The 20,512-nt window shown below is 52.1% G+C and overlaps 1 protein-coding gene across 1 annotated transcript; it reads right to left on the reverse strand.

Annotated features, from left to right (window-relative positions):
• Positions 1–400: 400 nt before the first annotated feature.
• On the reverse strand, positions 401–20,419 carry LOC307207379 (zinc finger RNA-binding protein-like). Its single transcript, XM_079961155.1, has 19 exons — positions 20,353–20,419; positions 19,430–19,667; positions 15,543–15,657; positions 14,294–14,512; positions 13,628–13,926; positions 11,831–12,016; positions 11,318–11,555; positions 10,345–10,505; positions 9,895–10,014; positions 9,073–9,218; positions 7,851–7,995; positions 6,995–7,173; positions 6,537–6,708; positions 5,530–5,671; positions 3,779–3,876; positions 3,379–3,474; positions 2,469–2,580; positions 1,614–1,711; positions 401–730 (listed from the first exon to the last, which is right to left on the reverse strand). Exons 1-19 carry the CDS (start codon positions 20,397–20,399, stop codon positions 554–556), a joined length of 2,988 nt encoding a protein of 995 aa, XP_079817281.1. The 5' UTR covers positions 20,400–20,419; the 3' UTR covers positions 401–553.
• Positions 20,420–20,512: the final 93 nt, after the last annotated feature.

Raw genomic sequence — 20,512 nt, forward strand, 5'->3', positions numbered from 1 at the left:
TTCAGTGAATATCCACTGGCACAGCAGGGGACCCACTGAAGTGGAGATGTAGCCCAGCAACCCGACTCCCCTCAAAGCTGGAGCAACCCAAAGCACACAGCAAAGGGCTGCTGGCAGGATTATGGGGCAAGCTGCACCGATATGCCAGTTGGTTCAGTTCAGCCCAGGGATCCCCTCCAACTCTGACCAGGCTGCAGAGCAATGAACAATTAATCCTTAAGCCTGCAATTCCTGAATCATCATTTCACAAGATGCATTTTAAAGATAAGGGGGTGGGGAGAGAATGTTCAGAGGTTTGGCTGTTTTAAAAATGACACATGTTGCTGCGAGGAAGTTTTTTTCAGATAAGCAATTGGAAAGGTGGAAAGTGTATGTCCAGGCTGCAGAAACAAGACCACTCTTATGGAATGATGGAATCCCTTTAATGACTGAAGCACAGTATTAAAACAATCTACAGTATTATTTCTTTTTTAAAGGGGGGGGGGGAAACACACTAAAATTACCAAAATTTTAGACTAAACAAAAACCATATTTTGCAACTCTGGAAGAGTGGTTAGGCCCCGCCCTCCTCCCCCTCTTTCTTGTCCTTCTTCCCCTCGCCCTCGCCCTCCTCCTCAATGTCCCGCCGCCTCTTCCGGTTGTGTGGGCCGGGCCGGTTTTTCAGCAGAGGTAAGGGCTCCATGCCGAGGACTTTGTGGATCTGACGGAAAGCCAGCATCCTCAAGGCATGCTGCGGGGAGGGAGAAAGGCAAAGATGCACACAGGGTTAGGATTCTGAACCCTACATATCTTTAGGTGCCAGGCAAAATCATTCCCTTTCTAACCAGGCCTTAAGCTTTAAACTACTCCTGCTTTCCCAGCACACTGCGTTCCCACTTCATTGCTATTTTGAAAGAAGTGAATAGCGTTCAAATTTAAGGATATCTATAAATGACTTCTTGAGGGTGGAGCAAACATTCCCCAATCAGCTTAGAGCAAAAAGTATATAGATAAACATTAATGAATGTTGGTGCTACATGAAAATGTTAATGTTTTCTATGGTTTCTCTTTTATGGTATAATGTGTTTATGTTTTGTTTAGGTAACAAGCGACTCCTCCTCCTGCTGCTGCTGCTACTAAACTACACTGTCCTAACTCAGAGGAATTTCTAGGTGAGTGCTAATAATTTAGGCTCCCTTGGCTGACAGAGCAAATTCCACATTTCTGGATCCTGGCGCTGGTTGACATCAAGAGAAGGCAATGAGCGCCAAATTGCAGATCTGCAGGACACCCTCTGGCTCGAGAGAGACGGCAAGCAGCCAACTATGGGCTATGACACACTGAAGAGAGAGAGACCAAGAGCTGTAGAGAACCAAAGTCTCTCTTTCATGACACTTAAGTGCAAGTGAGCCAGGCGCCACTCGTGGTCCAGGTGGTCCTGGGGAAGCCTTTCATATTCCTATAAGCTTAGTTTTAAGTTCACAAGCCCCACAGCAGAGATCGGGAACCTCTGGTCCTCCAGGAGTGGTGGGGCTCCCAACTCCCCCAGCCCCAGCCCCAGCCAGCACAGCCCATGGAGATGCCTGGAGGGCTGCAAGTTCTCGCTCAAGGCCAAGAGCCAAGGCACCACCCACCTGGCTGCTGGCCGTGACGTCCTCTCGCTGCTGCCTGGCCATGCTCTGCAAGGCATCCACTGGCTCTTTCTCACAGGGGTCTTGGAGCCCTGGGCCATCTGCAGGGAAGCAGAACATGGCAGCAAGGAAGGAGGCAAACTTTGGTTTTTAGCAACCTGATTCCACTCCCAACCCAGATTCAAAATATTGAGGGGGCTGGAGCCCCTAGAGCCCCCGATCCTTGGAGCATTCCTAGTGGTTTGTTTCTCCAGTTCATTTCTGGGGATGAAATCCTCCTTAGGACAGGGATGGGGAAACCTAAGCCTCCCCCAAACCCTTGTTGTTGCAGACTGCAAATCTACGTTAGAGCTTTTAGAAAACTAAGGAACAAACCTAAAATGAATGAGAAGCCACCAACCAGGGTTTTCTCGGCTGCTAAGCTGCATTGTGGGTGTTTGTGTGCCGACACCAAAGTACCAATTTCAAGCACTGCAGGTCTGCTCCCCTGCTTTTGTGATTTCACTGTGTTGCTCACAGCTGTCAAGGCCAGATACTTGTTTTTAAATAGTAATAATAGAAAACAAATAGTTTTAGCACAAATCCAGAAAGTTGGAGCTAGTACACAGTGGAAGTGGTTTTCCAGAACCTTCTTAGGGCTGCATTGAGAGGAATCTTGTGGGAGAAGGAGGGGAGGGGTGAACATGGTTTGGTCTAGGGACACCGCCCCCTGGTGGCCGCTGGCTCTCCAGGCTCTACTTGGGAGATGCTGGAGATGGGGGCTATTTGGCACGTGAAGCATGTGCTCTGAGCCAGAAGCTGTGGTCCTGCCCCAAAACTGGGAGGAAGGCTGCAGTTGGCGCAGCTTGCAGAGCTGACCTGCCAGGAGCATCCCGGTGGCAAGGCACTCCAGGACCCGCCGCATGGCCTCCCCAGGTCCCAAAGGGCCCGAGGCGCTGCTCAGAGCTCTTTCCACCAGCAGCTCCATCGCCTGGAAGAGAAGAAGAACACAACTTCTTATATGGAAAGTCCAGTTTATAAACATGTGAATATCTTGCTGAGAATGAAGTGCGCCTTTCTTAATGCCACTAAGCATTTCCCAATTTTTTTTTTTACTTCAGACTATGGCCTGTCTGCACTACCCACTTAAAACAGTATCATACTTTCCCCTAAAGCATCCTGGGAACTGTGGTTTGTTAAGGGTGCTGAGAGGAGGACACTCTTCAACCCAAAGAACTACAGTCTCCAGAGATCCATGGGAAGAGGGGCTAAACCACTCTGGGAACTGTAGCTCTGTAGCTCTGTGAGAGGAATCCAATTGCGGAGCAGCAAGAAGTAACCAATAAGGATGCAACCCAACCTTCCCCCCCATTCTCCTTTCCATTGGCTCTTGGACTTCAGCTCCCAATGTCCCTGAACATTAGGCAAGCTCCTCCCACCATCCCTGAACACAGCCAGTGGTTCAGAGATTGTGGGATTGGGAGTCCAACAAGGTCAAGAGGGCACCGGGTTGCGGAAGGCACCTGTGGCACCAAGCAGGGAGGAGCTCCACTATTGGGGGCCATCACTGAAGAGGCCTCCTTTCCAAATACCACCTCCCCCCCCCCAATTATACCCATGCAGAAGGGGCTCCTATGACGACCTGAGTGAACTGAAGCCCAACATATATAGTCTACTTCACTTGCTAAAAACAAGACTCTGGGAATGGCCTAATCTTGTGATGTGCATCGTACAAGCGTGTGCATGCGTGTGCATTCCCCAAAGGTGCTGTCTCTCCCCGCCTCCTTACCCAATCTGGAAGAGCGCCCCATGTTGGCACACGCTGGCAGAGGTCCCGCAAAACCCTGATGATGATCACACACGACTGCAGGCCGTTGGCTCGGGCCTTTGTGGAGAGGGAAAAAAAACAAATCCATCTCGGATCCATGTCTTGAAAGAAAACAACCATGAACTGTCCCCCTCCACAACAAGCAAATGTCAGGGCACAGGAAATTAAGAAAAAGGGAAACTGGTGATGCTCTAACAAAGCCGAGGGTTGTCTCTGAAATGGGTCACTGTGGATTTGAAATCATAAGATTTAAAAAACACCAAGTTAAGACTTGGTGGCTTAACTGGACTCTCCTCCTTGGGGGCCAGGGGGGCGGACACAGCCCTTGGCCACAGTCCTTGGCCAAACTGGCTTCTCTTACCTGGAACCATTTTGCATGGCGAAGAGCAGCCAGGGACTCCAGGCACTTATCCTTGTTCAAGGTCTCTGCAGAGTCGAGCTGAGGTTCTGGTGATGTTTCTAAGAAGGAAGCAGAAAGGGAGGGAGGAGGTGGAAGAGGCAGGCTGCAACCCAGTCAGCCAGAAGAGAAGGCAAACCATGTTGCATAATGTGGTACAACAATCAGCATGTTGGACTAGGATCACCTGGGAGACCTGGGCTTGAACTCTGCCACAAAGCTCCCTGGTCCCCTTGGGCCAGTTTCCCTCAACTTGCTTCCCTAACCTCACAGGGTTGTTGGGAAGATAAAATGTGGAGGAGAGAACCATATGCACACCTTGAGCATATTACACCTTGTAACAAACCATTTGAGCATCACATCTACAGGTAGCGGGGGATATTCCTAGTTCCACTATCAGTAAAGGTCTCCGAATACCAGGTTGGGGAAGAGCTGCTCTTGTGCTCAAGGTCTACCTGTGGGCGTCCCATTGGGGCATCTGCTTGGCCACCGTGAGAGCAGGATGATGCCCCAGAGAGGCCCTTGGCTGGTCCAGCCAGGCTTTTCTTCCGTCCCCATGTTCCCCCTCCTCAACCCACAACACAGGGGTGCACATGGCAGCACGCAAAAGGCAGAGGCCCCTCCACACAGCGGAGATGCACCCACACCCCTCCTTTACAAGCCTGTGAGTTTCCTACAGGGAACATTGGCCAGACATGGGCGCACCCAAGACGTTGTATGAAACGGCCCTGGCAAAGGAGGGGTTCCCTTGCCATTTGCATTCAAACCACATTCCCTTTTTCTTCCTGCTTTAATGGGCAACCACAGCTGGGGGAGAGTTTTCTCGCGAGATCTGCCACTACAGTAAGGCTGCAAAAGCAATTTTCTTTGCCTTCTCTCCCCCCAACCCCCAGCAGCTCCTTCCAGCCGCCCATAAATGGGTGGGCTTCAGCAACATTACAAAAGAGCAGGCATGGAAGCAGAATGCTTAGCCACCCACAAGCATTGATTCTAGCTAGGAAGACTTCCACAAAACACCCCTGGTCAGTTCCAAGTTCCTTTGGAGATGGTGATGTGGAAACTTGGTCAGAGCCAGAGCTGAAGGTCAGGTTATTTTTATTTTAAATGATACAAGGCCCAACCTTTCGATCAAATGATCTCCTTTGCTGTAAGCCACCCTGGCACCCGTCTCTGGCCCCCAGGACTCCTGTCGCAGCATCCTCTGGGGAAACCGCCTTGCCTCCTGAGGGGGAAGCCAGACGCCAGCCGTCTCCCAGGGCAGAGAAGCAGGGAAGCTGGAGGGAGACAGCCTCGCCTTTCTTTCTGGGGTGCTGCCCCCTGGTGGTGGACCACAGATCTGCCCAGATGCCAACCCTTTCCCCCTCTCCTAAAGGGGGGGGGGGAGGTAAAACAAGGCAACATAAACAGCACCAGCAGGATCTCCAGCTCCGTATGCTACGCTGATATACATTAATTTCAGTGGGTCTACTAGTGAGTAAAATTTAGTTGAAGTGAATGCTGTCGAACACTCTTCCAGGAGTGATTTGGCAAACACCCTCCAATTTGAATTTCAGGTGTCTCTTGAAGACTTTTTTCATGCTGACAGGCCCACACACTTACTTAAAACTTTCCTTGAGGACCCAAACGTTCTGCTCTGTTCTGCTTTTAAAGGTTTTTATGTTCCTATACACAACTCTGAGGTTTAAACTTTTATAAATAAAGTTCTGAAGACTCACCTGCATCAGTAGCGGCCTCTTCTCTCATCAAGGGAGACGTCAACGAAACTGTGACCTGCATTTGGGGTTCTCTGCATGATGCAATTACAATATTGGCTTCCTCAGAGTTGGACAGCACTTCGTAACTGTCACTCGTCACCTTCTGGGACAGATGAGGAGAAAAAGAGAATTCCATTAACCTTTGAGGTATGCCCCCCTTCCCAATACAGATTAGGACAGAGATGGCAAAACTTCTCTGACCCTAGGGCTGCTGTCCCTGAGGACAATCAGCCAGGAGCTGCATGCCAGTGGTGGCTGATAGCCCAACAGACACGACTGTCACACAGGTGTGCAAGAGCCAGAGGTTTCTACACACAACTGCTCCATCTAGCAAGCAGGAGACAGCGGCAAGAGCTCCAAGGACACATTCCAGCCAGGCAGAGGCACTCAAGGAGGGTGCGGGGCAGGCTGGGGAGAGTCCCAAAGCCAGGAAGTGAGGCCCAAGAGGCCAGATCTTAGATTCACTGGGATCAGGGACCTGCTTTTACTGTGGAAACTGTGTCATGCCTCTTGTCATTTGTTATGCTTAGGTATTTTTCTTAAACGCTCTTCTTCAAACGATTCCAGGGTGGTGTACAAAGTGCCAAAGAATAAAACTCAAATAAAAGGCAGACTAAAAAACAGCAACTGAAGAGCAGAGTGAGACAATTCCAGCTCCACGTAAGATGCCAATGTGATCATTAAGGTCCACTTGGCATCAGTAAGGAGTCATTCCTTTAGTTTAGTAGCAGCAGCTGTCCTTTGGAACTCCCTGCCTATTGATGTCAGGTGGGCCCCACCACTGTTTTCTTTTTCGATCCCTGCTGGGAACCTTTTCTGTTTCAGCAGGCCCATCCAGACACAGGATTTGAATAGAATAGAATAGAAATTCAACAAACAAACAACAGCTAATATATATAAAAATACACACATCCTACTCTCCAAAGGTTGGCAAGTCTGATTGCGGAGCACAGAGAGGCCTTCCTTACCTCCAGCTGCTGGGGCAGCTGCTCCGTGATGCTCTGGAGAAGAGCCAGGGTAGGTTTCTGGGCCGACAGCAGGATCAGGCGAACATTCCTGTCTCCGCGGAGAAGCAGCCCTTTTGCCAAGACGCCAACTCTCATGACCCCTTTCAGGAGCCGGGGAGGGTCACCTGCCTTCCTGTTGAAAGGAGAGGGGCAGGAAAGGAAGCGTGCTCATGAGGACTAGCGACCTAGCACGGGCCATTAAATGCACCAGGAAGGGTTCCAGCAGGGATGTCCAAGGCACTTGTGTGCCGCTGCCTCAAGTAAGGGGAGCAGGTCATTCCCCTGTGGGCGGCCTGACCAGGAAGACCTGGTGACTTTGAGCCAGTCTCCCTCTTCCTCCAGCCTCTTCTACCCCACAGGCTGGTCTGAGAGCAGAATTCGAGTGAAGGTCAAGAGCAGAGGCGGCCTGAAAGCATTACCTCTCTTCCTCCTCTCTTTCTGCTTCCTGCTCCGTCAGCCAATCGGAGACAAGCCTAAGGGCACGCTCAGAGTGAGAGACAACTTTCTGAATGGCCTGCAGCTCGTCTTCTGTTGGGTAGATGCTGGAGTGCTTTGTCATGATGTGGCGGTCATCAGAAGAGTCCGGTCGCCGGCTGGGCTGAGGGAGATAAAATGGACAGAAGGAGTCTGTCAACTAAAGGAAAAGGCACAGATCAGACTTCAGGGTGAATCACAGTTCAGCGCGATATGACTGAGCCCTGCACTTTTACATGCCCCACTTTTCTTCCAACAGTCAGGAAGAGAAACCAGAAGCACTCACTTCCTGGTTCACACGAACACAGTTTCTCATTATATCCAAACTGGGAACAATGATATGTTTAAACTATTTTTCATTGAAGCCCGGCAGGAGCAGAAATCAGTTTTGATTCTGGCTTCTTTCAATAAATTTAGAGTTTGAGCCAAGAGCATGGATCCTCCTGCCTGCAGCCCTAACTAGAACTAGCACAGGTTCCTCCTCCTGCCCCACCCCTGAGGTCAGTGCTCAGCCCACTGTCAGTGCCAATAACCTGGCTGGTGCTGCATGTGAGCCTCACCTTTGCCAATGTCAGGGTGTCAAACTCCCGGTTTAGAATAACCACAGTTCATGAGCAACAAGAAACTGGTCAGTTCAAACCAGTAAATGGATGCTTCCAGATCCCCCTGGCAGCCGTGTGAAGAGCCAGGCTTCTTCAGGCCTAGAGTTACACTGGAATAGATTCACGGTGTGATTCAGCTGGCTGGCTTTGCAGGGAGCCTGGGGTTTGAAGGAAATGCCACCCAAATCCGGATACGCACCAAGAGAGGGGGGACTGGCACTCCAGGCCTGCCCATGAGGGGTGGCGGGGGCCAGTCTGCCGCCAGGTGCCACTGCCGCCGCTGCTCCTCCCAATACAGCTGCTCCTCCTCCACCCGACGCCAGTACATTTCTTCTTCGTAGCGCCTGGAGGGGAAGGGCGGGAGAAATGCTGCATTAGAACAGCCTGGCTCTCTCACAGGAAGGAGGGACAGCAGCAAGCAGAGCCAGCAGCTGACCAGCCAGGATTATGGACCAACAGCAGGAAACCCTCTGGACTTGGAGTGAGGACTGTATCTTTTTGTTCAGTCCATCCATCCTGGTCTGCCTCCAAGGCCTCTTCCTCCCGTGACACACTACATTCACATTCTTCCTGCCCTGCCCTTTCAGATGCTACGCTAAACTGTGATTCCGCATTCTGAGCATCAGCCTCAAGCTCACAAATTTCATCCTGCCTCCCTGCCTCCGAGGAGGACAGCAGGAAACTCAACCAAGTTCTCCATTGCACCAAACTCAGACAAAACTGTGATGAGTTGGAACAATGGCTTGCTCAAAGTAACCAGGATCAAAATTGTGCTTCATGAGGCTGGCTTGTTTAAACAAACAGCAGTTTAACCAGACGTGTGCCCCCCCTCCCTTCCTACGTGCCTGGATGCAGCAAGGAACTGTGATTAGTTCAAAAAGCAAATTTCCAATCTCCTCCTCTGACAGGAAAAGCGGGAAAACATGTGAGACCAGAACTCATGTGAGCAAAGCTAAACAACGGTGAGGGTTATGCCTAAACTGGCCTCTGCGTCTCCTGGCTTCCTGTTGTTAATCCTACTCTGCCCAGTTTAGACTGTAAGCTGCTCAGGAGAAGAGACTGTCTATATTTCCTCTGGGTTTCTGATGGTGCTGGATAATATTGATTATATAACAACAAGAAGAACAGTCACAAGAAGGCTTCTTGCCCTCCCTCCCTCTTCTTCCACAGATAAGAAGAACCTGCAAATCAACCTGCAAAAGGCCAGCCAGAGTTGGAACCTGACATTTAAGAGAGAAGGCAAACATGGATCCAGCACCTCAAGGCAGCTTTCCCGGTCTCCTGAGTCAGCCGATTCAGCTGAGCAATGTCTACACCGACTGAGCGCAGTTCTCCAAGGTTTCAGGCAGGGACTGAACCTGGGACCTGCTGTTGCACGCAAAGGGGACGCTCCGCGCCCCAGCCCCTTCCCCAGGACTCGCCTCATCTCTAGGTGCCAGCGCTGCTCTTCCTCTCGGCGCCTCTTCCCCAGGGACCGCAGCTGCTGCTTCTTCAGCTTCTCTTCCTGCAACTTCTGAGCTCGGTTGCTGGGCTTGATCTCGACTGGCAAGTCAGGATTGACCTTCTTCTGCAAGAGGTTTGTTGCCATCAGGCTCAGAATAGAGCAGTGTCCAGGGGCAAAGATCCAGAGGGACCAGGAACTTGGGCCCCAAATCGTTTCCCATCCGCGTTTCCCAGATGCTGCTGCTCCAGGCAGCCTGCTCAATTCAGGAAGATTTATTGGCACCCGTGCAAAGCCCACTTTCCAGGATTCTCTAGTGTGGGAATCCAGAAGAGCTAGCTGTATTTCAAAATGGTGGGCATGAGCAGAGGTCCCTTCCTATCTTGCAGTCCTGACTTCCACCCTTGTGGAGGCTACAATTACGGCCAATTCACAACTGGCAGAACTGACTTCCAGAAACAGGGCCTTGGCCCAAGGCCTCCCCAGCGCTCCCATCATTCATTTCTGCATTCCAGAACAAGATTACATCAGAGATATTGTTGGAAATCAAAATGGAAGCCTCAAGACTCACCAATCTGCCTCTAACTGGAATGCGGGGTGATGGGAACAAAAGGGGTTGCAGAAGATGCGTAGAAGAGAGGAGGGAAACCCCCCAGGCCCATTGCTGTCTTTGGCCCCCCAGAAGCAAACAGGCTCCCTGCACCCCTCTCACAGCAGGTGGGTCTGGCCAGACAGGGGCTCCCCCACTGGGCCTGCCAGCCCTGGAGGCCCAGCCCACACCAGGCCCTCCCAGCCCTCGCACCTTGTACTGCAGCCTGTGTCGGCGGCCCTTCAAGTGCATGTCTTTAGAGTTGGGGTCATTGAAGCTGCACTCACAAAGTTTGCAGTGGAAGCGAACCATCTTGCCTTTGTCATTGTGGACCTGGGGAGGCGCAAGATGCATCGTCTCAGCCAGGCTAGTCTTGAGAGGCAGGAAAGCTCAGATCTCCCCCGTGTGACAGAAACCAGGCCCTGAAAACCCCCACCCCACCGTGCCAGATCTTCCATAGGGAGAGATGCAGGGAGAGGCAGAGGGGAAAGCAGGATTGAGCCAAGGGAGCAACCTTGGAAGCCCGGCTCCAAAGAGCTCTCCTGCCCCATTTACACTGCCTTGGTGGAAAAGAGATTTGAAGTAACTCAGTTAATATCCCTGACCGATGACCGGCAAATATTTCCGTGAAGGAGGCACGTCCTCCCTTTCCCTTTGCTTTACCTCTTCAACATAATCGTGACCCACAGGCTGCACGTCCAGCAGATCCCTCAGACCGTCTCTGGAGCTGCTGAGGGGGGACTCGTCTGCTGGCCTCGCGGCTTTTGGGGACACCCCTTCTGCCCCTTCCTGCTTTGCGCTTGTCACCTGAGCTTTGCCTGCTCCTGATAAAACAGCCACGGAGGTTCTCAGATCTTGACCTGGCCACCATTTGCTTTTATGAAAGAACTTCCCCGTACAGGTCAACTTGGCCAGTGACCAAGTAGGTAGCCATGCATGCAGGGGAATGAGGTCCTAAGAATGGCCTGTACCGCTTCAGGTCGCAGATCTGGGGTGTGTGTGTCAGATTCTGGAAGGCCCTGGGTTTTTTTTAGGGACAAAACCAGTATTGCACTGTAGACTAGGGTAAAATGGCACACCACACATTTGAAGTACATTTAATATACATGGTTTCCGTAAAATAACCCTGGGAGCTGTAGTTTACAGATCTCTAATTCCCAACACCCTTAACAAATTACAGTTCCCATGGTTCTTTGGGGAAAGCCATGTGCTTTGAATGTATGGCGTGGAGGAGGCTTAGCCCTCCCTGGTGTGCTACGCAGCCAATGATAAAGGAAATAAAAGGGAACCAGGCCTCATGGAGTTTGTCTTTGCCAATTTCACCCCCCCCCGAACCCCTCCCCACCACTTCCCTATGAATAATACGCAATAATATGGAAGATTGTCTCTATTTGATATGGAGAAATGCCTACTGAGATCAAGAACTGGTGGCCCTCCAGACACTGCAGAACTACAACTCCCAGCCTGCATTGCCAATGTTCAGGGATGATGGGTGTTGTATGTTCAGCTACACCTGGAGGGCTGCAGCCCCCCCTGCAGTCAGAAACAGGGAGTCCCCTCGACCACCTCACCCCCCGGACTGCGCAGAGAGGTCACTCCCCAGAGAACGCCCAGCCCCCCTCGCCACAGTTCCTACCTGGAAACAAGAGCTTTGCCTGCCCCAGGGGCTTCTTGGCAGAAAGCGGCTTGCTCGGGCTGGGTGTGCTGTTGGCTGTGCCCACAGCCTGCTTTGCCAGCATGCTGGCCGTGGTGGAGACAGGGGGCTGCAGAGCCGGCTTGCTGGCGGAGCCATTGGCAGGACTCACAGAGACGCTGAGCATCATGGGCTCGACGGAAGGGATGGGCTTCCCCAACTTGGTGTGCAGCTTGAGGACCTGGAAGACACATGTCCTTCAGCGGAGGGGAGACATGGCCCAGCACAGGCCCCCCAGTACTTGGGCAGCGTCAGCTCACCACAGCTTGGCTCTGGGCAGGAGCAGCTGGCGCCCCTTGGAGAAGGCCAAAGGGAGTGGGAGCCAGAGGCAGTCAGCCAACGCTCACTTTGTCCCTGTCCTCCACCCCAGGAGACCTAAGGCGGAGGGGCCACCCCCTGGAGTGGACCAAAGTCTCCCATAAGATCCTCCTTCCCGGTGCCCCCAGAACACTCGACCTTCTGGTGCTTGGCTCCTCGGATATGGGCCACGTAAGCATCTGCCCCGGTGCAAGAAACATTGCAGAGCTCGCAGTGCAGCTGGGTCTGGACCCCCCGTAGGCCGCTGCCCCCCGCCTGGCTCCCTGTCTTCAGTGCCGTCTCCTTCTTTTTGTGCTTTTGTCCTTCTAGGTGCTCCCGGTAAGTCTGCAGGGGGGTGGGAGGAGGGACATGGCAGGATCCTCTTGCCCCGAAACGTTTTTATGGCCTACGGCACGTCTAAGAAGTGGAGGGCGATCCAGGATGGGCCTTGTGTTGGTGCAGGGAGGTGAGCTGTGTCTGGAGGTGGTGCAAAGAGGCATTATGGCCCTCTGAAGACACATTCCGGCCCTGCAAAAGCAGTCGAGGAGAGGGCTGGTCAGGGTCAGTGAGGTGCCAGGCCTGCGGAGAAGGCACAGCTGGGGGAAGAGTCCCGAGGGCTGCACAGAGAGGCCGCAAGAGCCGCATTCAACCCCCAGGCCTAAGGTTTCTCAGCCTTGCTCTAAAGGGAGAAGAGGAATGTCTTTTATGGAGAACAGCTCTGTCCACAATGATTCCCTGCCAGAGCTAAAGAGAACTGCTATGTTCAAAGGCTGTAGATCTCTGAACACCATCCTTTTGCGGAGTAAACAGGGGACAGCTGCTGTATTCAAGGACTGTTTGGGTGGGAGGGCTTTCCAAAAGCATCTGTTATCCTGATGAATACAGAACAAGGAGCCAGAGGAACCATTTGTACAGTGCTTAGTAAATCTGAGGGGCTTCGTAAGCAACCAGGGCAAGACAAGCCAGCCTGGCACTGTAAAGCAGGGGCAGGGAAGCTATGAGGAACCCTTTTGGGCTCAGTGGTCCAGATCTGTATTAGATCCTAGGCTTGTGGTCCAAATTTGACAAGACGGGTGGGATCATCTGGTGTCACAATGAAGTCAGGACACTAGGCATTCTGAAGTCCTGGCATCAAAGCCAAGGCAGGGCTGGCAAAGAGCTTCCACGTGCCTGAGGCTTTGCCTTTACCTGTTTTCTGCAAGCATCGGCTGCGAGAAAGAGGATTCCCTTTCAGGGACTCACTGGTGCAGCTGATCCAGCAGCTTTTGATCAGCCCAAACCTGCTTTCCCTTGCCTATGAGCCATCAGGATCACACTTTAAGGCTCCCAATGGGTACACTGATAGTCCCATCTCCACTACTGACATCAAGGGTGGCGCCGGTGGTTGTGGTTTGGGGAAAACGGCCTCAACAATTTGACCATCTTGTGGGTCAAGGCTGAAGACCAACAACATCTGCCTGGCCACGGGCTCCCTGAACCATATCTGCATAGACTCTGTACCTCTGGTTCCTGCCTACGGTCTGCTGAAGAGGCTCTGCTGCCGCCGGGGACCAGAGAAGGGCCTTCTGAGTGGGGGCACCTAAAAGATGGAGCTCTTTGCTCCATGAGGTTTGGAAGGACTCCTCTCACAGTGCTTTGCCATTTGCTGAAAACCTCTCCATTTCAGGCAGGTACTTCTTTTATCAGGAAAAAAGTGACGCCTTTGTTGTATCTCAGCCACACCATGAAGCACATGGCTTCCACCACAGAATCCTGGGAACCCATCACAATTCCCAACTCCCTTAACAAACTACAGCTGCCAGGATTTTTTGGGAGGTAAGACATGAGTTTTTCATTTGCATTGTGGCCTATTTTTATGCTTGGCTTCAAATGATTGTTAAGGCACCCTGAGTAGCTCATCAGGAGACAGCAGACAAATCTTTGCCAAAGAACCAAAAGGGGAGAAGCAAGACTCACCTGGGGGCCTGCGCAGCTGATCTTGCAGATCTCACAGTAGTGAAGCTGAGGCTGTTTGGGGGGCCCCTTGGGCTTGAGCGGCTTGCTGGGGTACTGGGGCTTCTTGCTGTAGCTGCTGGTGGAGTTGCTGCTGCCTCCGTCGCTCCACAGTGAGCCCCCCATGGGCTTGGGCTGCTGCTGCGTGGGAGGCAGGGGCTGCGGCGGCGGCAGCTGCTGCACGAGCGACGGCTGGGGGGGCTGGTAGTAGGAAGCGCTGGCTGCCGCGTACGCAGTGGCATCATAGTGGGAGTAGTTTGACCCTGGAGAAAGAAGACCTCCTGTTGATGCACGACGAGCAAAGCAGGGGCAGGCAGCAGCCCTTCCAACTCCCCTGAGTCCCAGCCAGCCTGGAGCCCAGCAGCTTCTGGAGGGCCACAGGTCCCCCAGCCCTGCTCTAAGAAGCAACATTTCTTTACTGCCGGTACTTAGAAGAGGCACTGTCTCCTGAGAAAGGGGATGTTTCCTAGAGCAGGGATGAGGAAACAGGTCAATGTTGTTGAGACTACCAAGTCCTACCAGTTGCAGTCGGCACGGTCAATGACGATGGGGATTGGGGCCACACAGGCTCTGCACCCTTGCGGTAAAGGAAGTGGGAAAGAGGAAGCAAGGCCTTTGAGGAGCTCTTACCAGAGTAGGATGCAGAAGAGGAGTTGTAGGTGGAAGAGGAAGGGGCGTACGACGGGATGGAGGAGGCAGAGATGTTCTGCTGGCATGTCGTGGAGGCTGGGTAGGTGCTATAGGACGAGGAAGCAGTCACAGTCTGGACGGGCTTAACGGGGGTCACTTGTCTCTGGGGCTGGCTTGGACTGTACACGGCCGCAGGCTGGCTGTAGCTGCTCTGGGAGTCTACAAAGGACAGAGAGCCGTCGCTGAAGACCAGAGAGCAGCAGGCGACTCCTGCCCAGATTCTGCCTGCCTGAGCTCCTTGGGCTTTGTCTGGCTGCCATCCAACTAAATTCTCCTCAGAGGAGACCCAGTGAAGCTGAAGAACATGACTAAGAGCCATTCGTTTCAATAAGGCTAGAGAACAGCTAACATACAATCCTTCCTTTCATTTGCCTGACCAGACTCCTCAGCAACAGGGAACAGCAACATATAGATAAACCACCTTATTTTATTTATTTTATTTCTATCCTCTCTTTCTCCCAATGCGGGACCCAAGGCAGCTCCCAGCACAAATCTAAACAAGCACACAAATATAAATATTAAAAAACGGTTAAATAAGCAACCCTTTAAAAATGCAGTGCTGAAACATTTAAAACCCTTTGAAAGCACACACAAAACCCCAACAACATTCAGCCTCAGAAGACCATCCATAACAGCCAGTTGGTGGCAAAAGGCATGGCAAAATAAAAGTCTTTGCCTGCTGGCAAAAGGAAAGCAGATGGAGACCTAGCCTAGCCAACTAGGCTGAAGTGAGTTCTACAGTCTGGGAGCAGCCACCAAGAAGGCCTTGTCTCTTGTCCTCACCAAACATGCCTGTGAAGGTGGAGGAACTGGAACACGCGCGGCCCCCCCCCCCCCCAGATCTCAAAGCCCAGGCAGACTCATATTGGGAGAACCGCTCCTCCAGACAGCTTCAAACCTGTATGAACTGTTTACAAAGGAGTAACTGCACTCATCTTTATTCCAACACAAAGTGAACTTCTTGGTTCTATTAAACCAGCTTCAAAGCAGCGTGAGATTGCAGTGCAGGACAGCTCCAGTGGCTCCGGAAGGGGGCAGCTTAAGATGACCCCCATCGCCATGCCTGCTTCCCAAACCTTCCCCATTACCAACACAGCTGTTACTGGAAGCTACTTCACAAATGCTTCCACAAGCCTCTAGTATTCTGAACACGCCTGAACAGTGATTTTTTTTTTCTATTTGAACTCACTCGAGTGGTAGTACGAGTCCGTGGCCACGTGTTGGGGCTGCGTGACCACCGTCTGGTAATATGGTTTGGTCTCATAGCCGCCTGCTGTTGGGGATCGGCCGTAACTGTAGCCATCCTGCCAAAACAAAACTTGGCTGTCAATAAGCAGGTGAGGGCAACACAAGCCGACCGGATGCCTTCCACAGGGCGACCCATAACCCAGAGCATCTTTTGGCTGATAGGAGCCTTTTCTGGGTGGCTTATTTAAGGTAGCTGAAATATTGGGGGGGGGGGGGGCACAAAAGCCAGGGACACTTTTACACACCTTCAATTGATTCCTCCTAAGACAGGGATGGAGACGTTTGTATCCACCCAGGTGTTGGAGCGCCCAATTTAGTGCAGCAACATCTGGGGAATGCTAGAGACATCACTGTGGTTCTCTCATTCCACTCAAGCAAAGGGGAGCAGTCCAGGATCTACATGGAGCCCTCAACCTTATTTGAAGGTGATGCCTGATGACTCCCGAAGTTGCCCTATTATTCCATCCCATCAGAAGTCCTTCCTTTCTGTTTGTTTCCTCCATATTCCCCCTGCAATGCAGTTTCTGACCAGCTGGAAGAGGCAGTATATTAATTGTGAAAATAAATAGATGCTTAAAAAAGAAAAGTTATCCCAGGTTGTACTGCTTGGGGAAAGATTCAGGTAGGTAGCCGTGTTGGTCTGACGCAGTTGAAATATATAAAAAAAATTAAAAATTGTCCAGTAGCACCTTAGAGACCAACTAAGTTTGTTCTTGGTATAAGCTTTCTTGTGCATGCACACTTCTTCAGGTGCACTTCTTCAGATGCTTGGGGAAAATAATTCTCCCCAGCTGCTCTGAGAACAAATTTATAGCTTCAATCATACCTATATAGCTATGTGTGTGTGTAGCCCACTAAAGTCAGAAAGGAATTGATTTCACTTGCTCTCCAAAACAGTTGCTGTATTGGTCCATTGGGTAAGCCGGCCAGAGTGGTTGAGGAAACCCAGCCAGATGGGTGGGGTATAAATAATAAAAGCATCATCATTATTAAGGTATTTATATGTTAGCAAAGGTGTATGAGGTGTTAGGGGAGGGGTAGTACCTTTGTGGGGGACACATCATGCTCCTTTGGTGCCCCCCCTGCACTCAGCTCTCACCTGCGGCTCCTAGAAGCTGTCAGCATGTGACAATTCTGGGCACCACAATTTAAGAAGGATATTGACAAGCTGCAACGAGTGCAGAGGAGGGCAACCAAGATGACCAAGGGGTCTGGAAACCAGGCCTTGTGAGGAACGCTTGAAGGAGTTGGGGATATTTAGCCTGGAAGAGAGGAGACAAGGAAGGAGATTCCGACTCAATATCAGGAAGAACTTTCTGACAGCAAGAGCTATTTGAGAGAGGAAGGGACTCCCTTGGGAGGTGGTAGTGGACACTCCTTCCTTGGAGACTTTTAAGCGGAGGTTGGATGGCCACCTGTCAGGGATGCTTTAGATGAGATTCCTGCATCGCAGGGGGTTGGGATACCTTCTGAGTCTACGATTCTATGACAACAGCCACACCCTGTGAAAGAGCCTTGACTGGCTGGTTAAACCAGGTGAGGGTAGCTAACAGGCCGCAAGCCACTGGCCAGTTAGGGCTCCAGCAGATTAAGTGGACAAGACCAAGAGGTTTTTGCATGTGTTGTAGAGGGCAGGGCAGGGCAGGGCGTGCTTGTGCACCTGGGAACGGAGCCCATTTAGAAGAAGGAAAACTCTGATCCAGAACCTCCACTGCCTCGAGGGATATCTTCGGGAGAAGTAAAACCTACACAAATCTGGAGTGGAGTCTCTAAGACAATTGGATGGCACCTTGTACACCTCCTTCCAGCAACTCCTGCAGCCAAATGTCTTGGTCTGCTTTCCTTTGGACCCCATCAGCGACAGCACGAAGGGGGTCTTGTTGTCTGGACAGCCCAGGACCCCAGAACCACTGGCCAGGCTTGCGCCCCAGGGAGGTCACTTTGATGCTGCTAACACAGCGTTTAGACTTCACCCCCAGAGTGGCAATCCATTGTCTCTCGAGACAGATGGATGCCAGTAAGATATATTAGCACGACTAAGTTGTTTTCTTAAAAACCAACCATGTGAAGAATAAAACAAAAATTCATCATAAAACCAAATAATCTGAAACACTACATTAAAATGCCTGCTGGAATATGGAAGTCTTTGCCATGTGCCTTAAGTTCAGCAAGGATGATGCCTATTTCATCTCAGGTGGGATGGAGTTCCACAGGCTTGGGCCTGAATTAATGGCTTCTGGTCATTGTATGCTATGCAGGATCACCAACAGAGACTCCTCCAAAGATCCCAGGGATCACTAATGGGTCAGCTGATCCTTAAAATAACCTGGACCCAAGTTGCTAAGGGCCTTGGAAATGAATACAAGAACTAAAACAGACATTGTCCAGCCCCAGCCAGCACAGCTCTTTGTCAAGCCTCGTTGAAACAAGGATACAGACTAGACGTGTTTAGAATGGTCAGATTCCAACCCCTTTTGTACTTATGGCAAACACTCACTCTTCCCCCTCTCCCACAATTATATGTATATTAGACACATAAAACATGCACTGCAACAGCTTTGTAAATAAGCCCACAAAGGTTATAAGTCTGAAAAAAATATTAGCCTACAGGGGACTGGATGAGCATGGAGGAGGAGGCCTTCCTTCTTCCAGCAGACCGCCAGATGAAGCATGGGCGTCCTCCCCCTCCCCGCCAACCTGCTCACTAACCTGCATGGAATGTATTGATACCTATGGGAAGGGAGAAGAGAAGCTTCAGGAGTAAACCCGGCACAAATCTGGAGTGGAGTCCCTAAGACAGTAGAATGGTGCCCAGCGTCTTGCTCTCCTTTCCTTTCGATCCCATCAGCGAAGCAAAAAAAAAAAAAAAAAAGGGGGGGGCTTCTCATCTGGGCAGCCCAGGACTTCCAGACGCTCTGGCCAGGCTTGTGTGCCAGGGAAGTCACTTTGGTGCTGTTAACGCAGCAGTTTGCAAAGAGCTCCCCCCACCTTGTTCTGCTTTTACACACACAGTGGAGGAGCAAATAAAGCAGTCTCTGTCGTCTGAAGTGGTGCAGCCCCTCCTCCCACTGCACATATGGGATCTTGGGACAATGCGGGCTTTGGACCCCACAATGAAATATGATGGAAAGGCTCACAATTGCCATTCCGTTCTCCTGAAAGTCAGCTGCTCGTTATGGCCAAACCTGACCACCCAGTGCCAGAGGTTCCTGCCACCAGTCGGAGACCTGCTGGAGGAGGAGGAGGTAGTGGACCTATCCTACCGTCCTCAAGAACACTGGCACCAAAAGGTCCTGGCCAAAGAGCAGCAACAGAATGTGGACTCACCCAGTCATCACACAGATCTGGAGGAACCAGCCCAGGAACTTATTTGCCACCAGCAGCTGCAGTTGGGCTTTGGTCCGTGTGGTGGGGACTAGCTCATAAAATGTGTGCCTCTTGCGAGACACAAGACAGGTCTCTGGCTCCTGATTCTGGGTCCTTCCCCCACCCCCTTGCCTGGACTTACAGCTGAATGATTCCCCGGACCTGACCATGGCTTGCTGAGGCAATGCTGCACTGTGAATCCCATTCTCTTGGGAAGTGTTTGGGACTGAGACCCTAGACCCAGAGAACACCCCATGGAGCAGGACAATTATAAAGCACCAGTATGCAAAATACTTTTATTCCAGCCCCTAAGATATCAGGCAAGGGGCACCTGTGGCCATCACTCCCATCATTCCTAGATATTTGGAATGAATGTTGTAGCTTAGGGGTCTGCAGGGCCGCTAGTTGCCTCCCCTGTGTTCAACCCAACCCACCGATGTGAGGATACTGATTAGCAGCTACCTGATAGTTCTGGGTGACAGTTGGCTGGGGGGTTGGCTCTGGTTGCCGCATCCCATAACCGTAGTCTTGCGCTGATGGTGGCTGGTAGCCCCCATATACTGCAGGTGCCACAGACCTGGCTGTCTGTATAGCTGGAGTATAGGCGGGGGCCACAGCGTGCTCCATCGCAGGGCTCTGCTGGACTGTGTAGCTGGCTGCTGCCGCCGCGGGATGGCAGTAAGCTGGAGCAGGCTGGGCACTGAAAAGGAAGACGACAAGTGACTGATGAGGGTGAAAAAAAGTGGTGGCCGCCAGGGGAAAGAAGAAGAAGAAGAGTTTGGATTTGATATCCCGCTTTATCACTCCCCTTCAGGAGTCTCCAAGCGGCTAACAATCTCCTTTCCCTTCCTCCCCCACAACAAACACTCTGTGAGGTGAGTGGGGCTGAGAGACTTCAGAGAAGTGTGACTGGCCCAAGGTCACCCAGGGGCTGCAGGTGGAGGAGCGGAGACGCGAACCCGGTTCCCCAGATTACGAGACTACCGCTCTTAACCACCACACCACACTGGTGTGCAAGCGATTCCCACATAGCCAGGTTGGAGTTGCCAGGCTTCGTGTCACGTACAACTTCTATACTCCTTATTTTCCATGCAGTCTTGGGCTGGTGGGATTGGTAGTCCAGAACATCTGGAGGGCGGGCACCAGGTTGGGCCAAGTCCAGAAATGTGGCTGTCTGTCCTCTCAGCTGCCTCTCTTTCTTCCCATAAGTGGAGGAGGGGCCCGAGGGGGAAGGGGCGCCAGCATCAGCCTCCTTGGCACCGGCAGCTGAAGCGAGCGCATGCCCAGCCTCGCGGAGGTCTGTCCTGCCAGAAGGGGCGCGGCCAGACCCTCCCCCGGCCGCCGCCCTCGCCCCTCAGGCGCCGGAGCCCCTGCTGCCCACCCACCTGTACGGGGCGCCGGCCGCCAAGCCGTAGTAATTGCTGGCCGCCATCTTGGCGTCTCCGCTGGGCGACCGGGGGGGGGGGCGGGGGAGCGCGGAGGGCGCGCAAGGCACGCCGGGAAACGGGCGACGCGCCAGCGAGCGAGCCGGCCGGCATCCGAGCG

The sequence above is a fragment of the Podarcis cretensis genome (genome assembly GCF_951804945.1).
Source record: "Podarcis cretensis genome assembly, chromosome: 18".
Taxonomy (NCBI): domain Eukaryota; kingdom Metazoa; phylum Chordata; class Lepidosauria; order Squamata; family Lacertidae; genus Podarcis; species Podarcis cretensis.

Bases quoted from the DNA above. Each gene is read 5' to 3' on its own strand.
- LOC307207379 (XM_079961155.1), bottom strand. From the start codon at position 20,399: ATGGCGGCCAGCAATTACTACGGCTTGGCGGCCGGCGCCCCGTACAG. The intron at 7,996-9,072 runs GCGAGTCCTGGG...CTTCCCCTCCAG, and splicing joins CGCTGGCACCTAGAGATGAG to GCGCTACGAAGAAGAAATGT. The intron at 1,712-2,468 runs GTCAGCTCTGCA...GCTTCCCTGCAG, and splicing joins CACCGGGATGCTCCTGGCAG to ATGGCCCAGGGCTCCAAGAC.